General features: G+C 40.8%; 1 protein-coding gene across 1 annotated transcript; it reads left to right on the plus strand.

Moving 5' to 3' along the window:
* The first annotated feature begins 1,043 nt into the window (after positions 1 to 1,043).
* On the plus strand, positions 1,044 to 9,437 carry LOC119738941 (intraflagellar transport protein 56-like). The gene is made up of 8 exons (XM_038213868.1): positions 1,044 to 1,126; positions 3,303 to 3,527; positions 4,561 to 4,621; positions 4,993 to 5,076; positions 6,289 to 6,355; positions 7,322 to 7,428; positions 8,144 to 8,276; positions 9,124 to 9,437. Exons 2-6 carry the CDS (start codon positions 3,415 to 3,417, stop codon positions 7,402 to 7,404), a joined length of 408 nt encoding a protein of 135 aa, XP_038069796.1. The 5' UTR covers positions 1,044 to 1,126; positions 3,303 to 3,414; the 3' UTR covers positions 7,405 to 7,428; positions 8,144 to 8,276; positions 9,124 to 9,437.
* The last annotated feature ends 468 nt before the right edge of the window (positions 9,438 to 9,905 follow it).

Raw genomic sequence — 9,905 nt, forward strand, 5'->3', positions numbered from 1 at the left:
GTCCAGCTGGACTGTCGTTTCTGTGCAAAAGTGAGGCAAATATTCTTTTTGGACTGCAGGAAGCCTATCGCCAAGTTTTTGTATATTCTTTTAATATTTTCTAACTCCGAGTCATTTTATTTTTTTCAAGTCATTAAAGAAACATAAGTTAAATTCAATAGGCATGATAGGGTAACGCGTTATTTCGCTTTGTTTAATTGGGGATTGTTAAAATACATATCTAATTGACATGATTAGATCTAAGGATAATAGTTTTCAGCCATTTCCAATTGGTAAATTCTCAACCTTACCTTTTTAATAAAATTTGGTCAAAAACTTCACTTTCCTCTAAACAATGCTTTTCATTCACCATGTTCACACGACTTTCAAAATATTTATAAAAGAAATACGTGTACCAAAAAATGCGTTGCTCAAACCACAAAAATAGCTGCCTAAAATTTGAATGAATGTCCGAAAGCAGGTTTTTGGTGATCACAATATTTGTTTGTCTTTAAAGTGTGAATAAAAAGTCCAGACTGTCTTAGGGCGGTACTCTTAGTCTTACGTTATCCAGTTGTCTGCTGCGCTATTCGGACAATAATGGGGTATATCATCAAACAACAGGCGGCGCCCTTCACAATTAACGGTGTCAAGTGCAGTGACAATCTCATAACCCATTAATTCCCCGCATTAACTAAACAAAAATAAAAACGGATAACGAAACCATTTCCCAATTCCTAAGCAAAAAGAAAAACGGATAACGAAAACCACTCTCCCAATTCCTAAGCAAAAAGAACAACGGATAACGAAATCAATTCCACTTCCTAAGCAAAAAGAAAAACGGATAACGGACTTCGAATCCAAAATCCATTCTCGACAGCAAAACGGAAAACGAATAACGATTCCCACTTCCGCATGCATGATGGGAAAATTCGGACTACGAAACTTTTTCGCAACTTCGTCCCCAGGGTTAACTTTATTTTGTAACTTTCTTTCCTGTATTAAGTACTTGTCAGTGCGTACAGCTCAACACTACGTAAACGAGATTGTATATGACGCCGTTAATTGTGAAGAGCGCCACCTGTTGTTTGGTTATCCGATATCAACATTATGGATAATGTAGCGGTAGGCTAGGCCTGTACATCAGGTAAGTCTGGACTATTTAGGGCCTACTTGAACTTTCGGCGTACTGGAAAGATTCCCATATCTGGACATTACTCAATTTTCCCTTCAGTGATTTATGCCACCATTCCTGTTTAAAACGTCCAAAAATATTGGATTTAGCAGGGAAATTTGTTACCAAAAAACTATAGTCGGAGTCCCTTTACTTTAGTTACCATCGCGGTAATCCTTACTTTTAGGACCCCATTCCTATATACATGATATAGGAAGGGAAAGACTCACCAAAACAGTTGACTAAATGACACTCAAAATTGACTTCTTGGCACATCTGAACAATTGGCAATGACACCTTCTTGAATATCAGCAGGTTTTTAATTTTGTGGAAAGAGGGCAGGGCTTTGTCTTTGATTTATGAGGGAAATTCAGGGGTAAAAGACGACGATGACAACCAGAAAACAGACCAAAAACCAAGATGGCAAACGTGAAAGCTCGCTGCGATGAAAGCTCGATGCTGATTGGCTGATAAAAAATAAACATCTTATTTATTTTTAGTCTGGTTCCCAAAAGATTCAGGGGTACAACTATAGAATGCATGGCCACTTTACTCTACATCCGCGCCTCCGTACGGCTGCGTGGAGGCGTGGAGCCGCAGTCGACCTACCTCCGAAAATCGATTGCCGCAGTCGACCTACCTCCGAAAATCGATCGTGGAGTCGTGGGATCAAAATAAGGACAGCGCATAAAAAAATAAAACAGCACACCGTGTAAACTCAATGGCGCCCCCAATCACCAATCAGTAGACTTGTCACAGTAATTTTTCTTCTCCTTTCGGGGAAGGGCAGGGTTTTAAGAAATCATCCTGCAGGGATATAGTCTGTCCAAGTTTAATCAACTTGAACGTTACAGGGAAAATATCAGACTTTATTCAGGGGATGTTTTGGTAAAACATTCACTATGAAAAAAAAAAGTTGAGATTATTATAAAAACCACAATTCCCACATACCGCGATAATAGGGAGTCCACCTCCATTCGCACATTCCGAGCATGTCTATTTTCACAGGCATTTGAAAAGGAAGAGTTATACAACCTAAGAGACAGGACAATTCGGGAAGGTTAGCGAGCAATCTCTATTCCAAACAAGAAACGTGATAAGTACCGCGATAATACGGCGTTCCATCCTACATGCTTACTGCCACTGCCAGCATCCTACTGTCTGAAAAAACACCACGGAGACCAGACATTTCACTAAATGTCCAGAACTCCAGGTATGGAATCTTTCCGGAGTATTTTTTAACCCGAACCCACCTGACACTCCTCCAACATCCTCCTGGCGGTTTTGGAGGATTCTTGAGGATTGAGGATGAATAGTGATTGAATCAAATGAGGATTCTGGAGGATATTGAGGATGAATGGTGATCGAAGCACATGAAGATTCTGGAGGATTGAGGATGAATGGTGATTGAAGCACATGAGGATTCTAGAGGATTGAGGATGAATGGTGATTGAAGCACATGAGGATTCTAGAGGATTGAGGATGAATGGTGATTGAATCAAATGAGGATTCTAGAGGACTGAGGATGAATGGTGATTGAATCACATGAGGATTCTGGAGGATTGAGGATGAATGGTGATTGAAGCACATGAGGATTCTGGAGGATTGAGGATGAATGCATTTTGTGGCAGGACTGTCTGATGATTTTGAAGGATTTGGCATTGGTTATCCTTTATTTAAACACGAGTGCAAAATTTTGGGATGAGGAGGATTTTGGAGGATTGACGATGAATGCATTTTGAGGCAGGACTGTCTGACAATTTTGAAAAATTTAGGCGAAGTTGCAAAATTTTGGAGGATTGAGGATGGTTCCAAGCAAAAAGGGCCCAGGGGGTTATTAATGCTTTAATTGCATACATTGTTAGACTTTCTTTTTATAGCTCCATGATTGTATAGTCATTCTTCCAGAACTGTAAGTGTAAGGGTTTTAAACTAAGTTCAGGAAGTATGGTCAGGCCCTACAGGCCCCATTTTTATCGTTTGTAAATTTGTCAATTTTTTGGGAAATTGTTCTGAAATATCACAGTAATTATTGTCAACCAAATTCTTCAAACGATGCCCTTTCCAAAAATAGCAGATGAAAACAATATTTGAACTAAACCTTATGGTTAAGATGTTAAAATAACTTGTTTTCCTTTGTATCTTGAAGTTGTCAGAGTTTGAAGGTTCTACCAAGGATGTCAACTGTGGTGCACATACAGGATGCAGAGCACAGTGATGACGTATCACCATGGCAACGCGTATCGCTCAACATCACTTGAATGAGATTGTACCTGACACCGTTAATTGTAAAGAGCGCCACCTGTTGTTTGGTTTTCGATCAACATTATGCAGCAGATAATGCAGCAGTAGGCTATATAGGCCTGTACGTCAGGTAAGTCTGGACTATTTATTTCTCAAAATTCAACTTCTTTTCGGCGTTCTGGAAAGATTCCCATATATCTGGACATCACTATTTTTTTCTCTACAGTGACCTATATCACCATTAAAAGGGATAATGTGTTCAAAAATGTCGGATTTATAGCAGGGAAAAGTTGTTACCATTGCATGCCTACTGAGAAAACATGTCAAAGGACATTTCCTAGTCTTTGTTGGTCAGTGACGTCTGAGGTATGGGTGTCTTTCCGGAGTATTTTTGAATGCTTTGCATACATTGTTGGGTAAGACCTCTTTTTATAGCTCCATGATTGTATAGTCATATAGTCAGCAGGGCCAGGGCCTATTGTTTTTAGTTCACCGCACCTACCCCAATTAAGAACCCAGTATCAATGCACACATATAGTGGTGTTCCCTAACGTGGCGCACTGCGACGTTTCTCCTGACTTTCCTCATGCACGGTTGCCAAACTTCTTTGTTGATAAACTTCGAATTCATTCAGTTATTACTGGTACTTTTTCAGTAGTGTTTGCCATTTAAATTCTGTAAACAATTTCACTGTCATACAATTTTGAGCAAAATTTAAAAAAAACGGTGGTGTCCGGAAATTGGGCAAAAATCAGCTGAGTGTTCCCTAACGTAGCGCACTTGCATAAATCTTTGAAAATTCCAGGTTTACACTAAAAAAGTTATTTAAAGTTAGCAAATTCTTAATAAATAAATAAATATATCTCTACTTTACCCAACTAGAAGTATGTCAGAAAATTATTTTCTTATTTTGGGCTGAGTATAATGTGATTCGGGTTTGTAACTTTCGGGGTTGCCCTTCTTGGGGGTCAAAAGGTCAAAGGTCAACGTCATTGGTCAAGGTCTAGGTCATTCCATTGACCAGTATTAACTATTCTACTACATGTACTTGTAATTTCACACCTTATATCAACAAACTCAGGCCGAGGGGTTCCAACAGCACCGCTGTATTTTTTAGGAAAGTTGCAGTGAATGTTTATTGATTCATTTTATTTCATTAACAGCTTTGAAAATGGAGTTGAGGCCAGACAGACAGGGGGCATAGGACTGCATATTTGCTCTCAGGTCATTTTATCTAATGCATTTAATGTTAGACACTATTCGTTTGTGAACTTTTCTCCAAAAACCTGAAAATATTTATTGCCAATCACCCTCTATTATTCAAGACCAAAAGTGTTTAGAATTATTCTTGACCATTATCTTTATTTGGTGAACAATTTTGACCATCGTCTGAGTAGAGGCGTTTGCATGTTGATATTAGTGCTCAGGCATCAAATTACGTCAGGAATCGACCACTAGTCTCGCCCCAACTTGCTCATAGTTGTTTCTGTGGCATGGTTTAGCTGTATTTGTCCTTTTTGGGGGGAAGAAAGTAGTGCAGGTGGGAAAATTATCAGAAAAACTAAGATGACATTTTTGTATGTTTACGTTTCTAGAGTTACTTCAACAACGACGATAGGTTCAACTACAACTATGCGCAGGCCAAAGCCACAGCAGGCAACTACAAGGAAGCAGAGGAGGTAGGTTGGACTCCCGGACCCAATTTTTGTTGTTGCGCCCTCAATAGTTGGCCAGTCATGGCGCAGTGACTCGTCATGGTGCCTGAACTAGTCATGGTGCCTTTCATTTGCAAACATCAAAAAACCAAAACTACCAAGTTATTATGAAATACCTGACTGTTAGGGAATAATAGTCTCAAGCATCCTGTGAAATCACGGCACCTGGTGTGCTGTTAGTTTCTAGAAAAGTGGAATTTTGTATTGATTTCCACCGATGGTCGGCCCTGTTTGATAGAGAAGCCCGACTTACTGTCTGTTCTCATCCATACTGTTGCCGTATACCTAGATGTAGAACAAAAAGATATTCCAATAGCTTGTTTTCCCACGTGCTGCATCTCTTTGGAATTCCTTGCCTGGTGCTTATTTCCCTCCAACCTATGATCTGTCCTGATTCAAGAGGAGTGTGGAGTGCTGTGGCCTCGTGGTTAAGGGCGTTGGATTCGTGGTCTGCGGTAAAGCTGCAGGTTGTGGGTTCGAGTCCAGCCTGGGGTCATGGTGCGTGTGCCCTTGGGCAAGGCACTTTGTCACTCATTGCTTCTCCCCACCCAGGAGTAATAGGCTCTCAGCTTTGGTCCAAAAAATGGGCCACCGGTACCAGGCGATTGAAAAGAGCAATGCTCATAGCGATTTTTTGAAAGGCACATCTAGAGTTGGAGAATATGTGATAGCTTTGCAGTGTGAGTGGTGGCAGTGTTATCACTTTTGATTTGTGTTTTCAAAATGGCCGTCAATATGCTTGAACCGGATCAATTGTATGTTGTAACAAGCATGTTTTGGCTGCCATTTAAAAATTGTAAAAGTGATAGCACCCAAAAAGCTGCCACCGCTGCAATGCTGTCACATATTTTCCGACTAGAGGGGTGCATACCTTACCAAAAATCACAATGAGCATTATTGCCCTCATTTGATACTGACCAAACCCCCACACTGATGGCTTATAAGTGGGTGCCTATGAGGGCAGAGATGGTGTGGTTGATTTAGCTGCTTTGCTCTGACTTGTAGCCCTGTATATCTGGAGTGGCTTTTAGCCTTGTTCAGGGCAAATAGGCATAAAAAATCAAGTCTAAAACCCGGATGGGGATCTTTCTGTGCCTCCTAGACCACTGTTTTGGTGGGAACACTTGGTTTTATCATGATTTAATTGGAGTGGGTTTCGTTTCTCTTGTTTTCCAGATTTTTGTGCTCATTCAGAGTGAGAAGATCAAGAATGACTACACGTGTCTCTGGTTGGCAAGATGCTGTGAGTATTACCGTCAATTGTGAATGACGTTTCCTCTTCCAACTTCAAAGTTGCTAATGATGGGAATGAATCCACCTGTTAAGCCTCAACTCATAATGTATTGACCACTCACAATGGTGACTGCACAACCAAATGTCCAACTAAAGTCACGACACGTCGCGTGCATGCATTTCATGTACTGCTGGAAAATCCAGAGTGGCATTAGGGAGATGCACATGTTGCCCATGTGTGAGGTAGACTGAAGGGTCTCTAACAATGAAATAACCAGCATGCAATCATCGCCCTGATCGTATATTAAGGATGTGATTTTGCGTTTCATTTTGTAAACGTTAAGCAAATATTTTAAGAACTGTTTTAAACGTTTAGCCATAATTGACAGTGGCTTTTGCCTACCCATTATGTCTGATCTGCAGACCGGCGTGATTGACATGATAAATCAACAATGGTTGACATAGTAAATAGCAGGCAGTCGTTGATAAAGTAAAAATGTAACTACGTGTTCCCCAAATGTAATCAAGTACTACGGTGCTTCTAAGGTTTTGTAAATTAAGTAGGTTTGAAAACTACGTTAATTATTTGTGCTATGTGTGGTTATCTCCAAGGAAGATCGCGTGAACGGAGGTCCCGTTTGTATAATTCGGGTTTAGTTTAAATGTTTTGAAAAAATTGTAAGCGGATTTAAAAGTTTTTTGTTTAAACGTGTAAACATCACATGTTAATCAAATACTTGCCATGTTGGATTTGTTCTGTCACATTTTAAGCAGATTGTACAACAGGAATTCGCTACATTAAACATCCCTCTTGGCTCCCAAATATTGTACACAGTTACACTGAGCATTGCTGGCCGAAAATTGCTGAAACGAGCATCCACTGAACCGAACCATCTTTTGTGGACCCCGATGTGTTTTCTTGCAGCAGTATCCTATGTATTTATAACCTTTCTTTGTGTTGTCTATCGTTGTTCAGGCATCGTGAATCGTAAGGCCAGACTAGCCTGGGAGTTGTACCTTAAGATGGAGACGTCTGGCGAATCGTTCAGCCTGCTGTAGCTCATTGCCAACGACGGCTACAAGGTAAAACATCATCCCCTATTTTTGTATGTTTGGTCAAGATTTTGGCATTAGCCCCAAATTAGTATCCAGTCACTCAATCTAAACCTGCAACCGATTTCACAAAACACATTTGTCACTTCATCAAATTTCAAATCGTAGAGGAAATGTCAATCTAAATATAACACACTTGTAAAAAAGAATGCACATATCCAGACGTCACTTCAGCCGTTGTGTACAAAGTCTATGGCGAGTCAAGAAAACTTTCCAAGTATTTCCGAACAAAATTGGAAATGTTTCTGCAGATTCGTGTTTGTGAAACATTTTTGCAATGACTCATCTTTATTGAGATGATGTGTGAAGACAAAAGTGGCGTCAGGTTGCAACATTGTTTTCACGTGTAAAATCAACGAGAATACGAACCCCCGTCAAAAAAGAAAAAAAGAAAGATTTGTTGCACATTTACCACTTTGTGTCATTAGCTTGAATAATGAAGGATGCACTTTTGTTTCGCAAACTTTGGTAAGCATGTAGAAGGCATCATAAAATATTAGAATAACCAAAAATCCCAACTGCTTAAAAAAATTGATTTGGGACAAATTCATCACTTTGTCAACACTGTGGCGATATAATCGAAAAGTTCAGGTTTGTCATTCGGAATTCTGATTTTTTTTGCTCGACTTCAAAATATAATTGTCACGGTCTCTCGATCCTCAAATCTCATCTTTTCTATCGGTAGATGGCCAGTTCTACTATGCGACCAAGGCTTTCGATGTCCTGGAAAGATTGGACCCCAATCCTGCATACTGGGAAGGCAAGCGAGGGGCGTGCGTGGGCGTATTCCAGCAGATCATAGCTGGCCATGAACCAAGGTGGGTGTCATCTCTGTCAATCAGCAGTGCACACTGACCAATTAGATCTCAACCTTTGGTCAGGTGACCACAGTACATCAATCAAACAGTGCACAATTACATCTCAATTAGTATATCACTCCGGTGCTCTACCAACTGAGCTATCCAGCCCAATGTTGGCGGTTCCCTAATTGTCAATGTCTCTGTCAAAGGGGCGCTAGTCAGAAGCCCTCAACCCGCATATGCCATGCAGCCAGGGATCACGCCCAAAGTCACGATGCAGACCTGGGAAATATCAAACGGGGATCACTCAGAGAGGATACGGCTTTTTATTACAAATCTTCATGAATACTTTGCAACTTCTTAGCCCTCTAGTTCAAATTCATTGATCTTTATGGATTTTTCCTTTTTCCCCCTAAATTCTATAAACAGCTTTCATTTTCATTATTAGGTTTTGCCCTTCACTGACGTATAAACACTGTATACTCAGTGCGTTACCTCCCGAGTTAAAGTTGAAAAAATTACTCGGTTGGGACTCGAACCCATGACCTCCTGCTTGTTAGTGCAGACGTCTTAACCACTGGACCATCAAGCTTACAGAATTGGTTGCCTGGCCAGCCAACCAACCCCGTAAGCTCCATGGTCGAGTCGTGGGTTCGAATCCCACCCAAGTGATTATTTTTCCAACTTTCACTCGGGAGGTAACACACTGAGTATACAGTGTTTATACATCGGTGAAGGGCAAATCCTAACATTGATTTACATCACCCCGACGCAAAGTCCATCTTGTTAATAGCTTTCATTTTCATGTGCACAAAACCCAGTGAAGTTCAAGCCACTAGATTTTTGTAATTTTTTTCCTCTACAGAGGAACACTGCGAGACATCCTCCAAATCTTGCGCATCACCGGTAACCCACAGGTGAAATACATCATCCGTGTCATGAAGAAGTGGGCCAAGGACAACAGGGTACCAGTTTCCTGAGGTGGTCCCTATCCTAGTCTTGAGATGCTTAAATTTGTACATTCTAAAAAAAAACCTGCTTCGCAAAGGGATTTTCCAAAAATAAAATAATGGAACGATACTGTTGATTAAGAGTGATTTAATTATTCTTGACGCATGGGAAATTTGCCTTGAAATATTTCTCTATTTAGCTTTGGCAAGATGGTTATGCAGGAGAAAACAACAGTTCTGGAGAGAGGCTAGTCTCTCATGGCATAAACAAAGTAGGCTTGCCTAGTTAAGCTGGACTCTGTGACTCAGTCAGTGACTCAGTCAACGACTCAGTGACTCGATCAGCGACTCCATGATTCAGTCAGATTCGGTCAGTGACTCAGTGAGCGACTCAGTGACTCGATCAGCGACTCAGTGATTCAGTCAGATTCAGTCAGTGACTCAGTCAGTGACTCAGTCAACAACTCAGTGACTCGATCAGCGACTCCATGATTCAGTCAGATTCAGTCAGTGACTCAGTCAGTGACTCAGTGAGCGACTCAGTGACTCGATCAGCGACTCAGTGATTCAGTCAGTGACTCAGTCATTGATTCGGTCAGCGACTCGGTTAAGGAATCACTCAGTGACTCATTGAGCGACTCAGTGGCTGTCATCAACTCAGTGACTTGGTCAGTGACTCATCGCGCAGTCAGTGATT

This window comes from Patiria miniata, unplaced genomic scaffold, assembly GCF_015706575.1.
Source record: "Patiria miniata isolate m_02_andy unplaced genomic scaffold, ASM1570657v1 HiC_scaffold_10, whole genome shotgun sequence".
In the NCBI taxonomy this organism is placed as follows: domain Eukaryota; kingdom Metazoa; phylum Echinodermata; class Asteroidea; order Valvatida; family Asterinidae; genus Patiria; species Patiria miniata.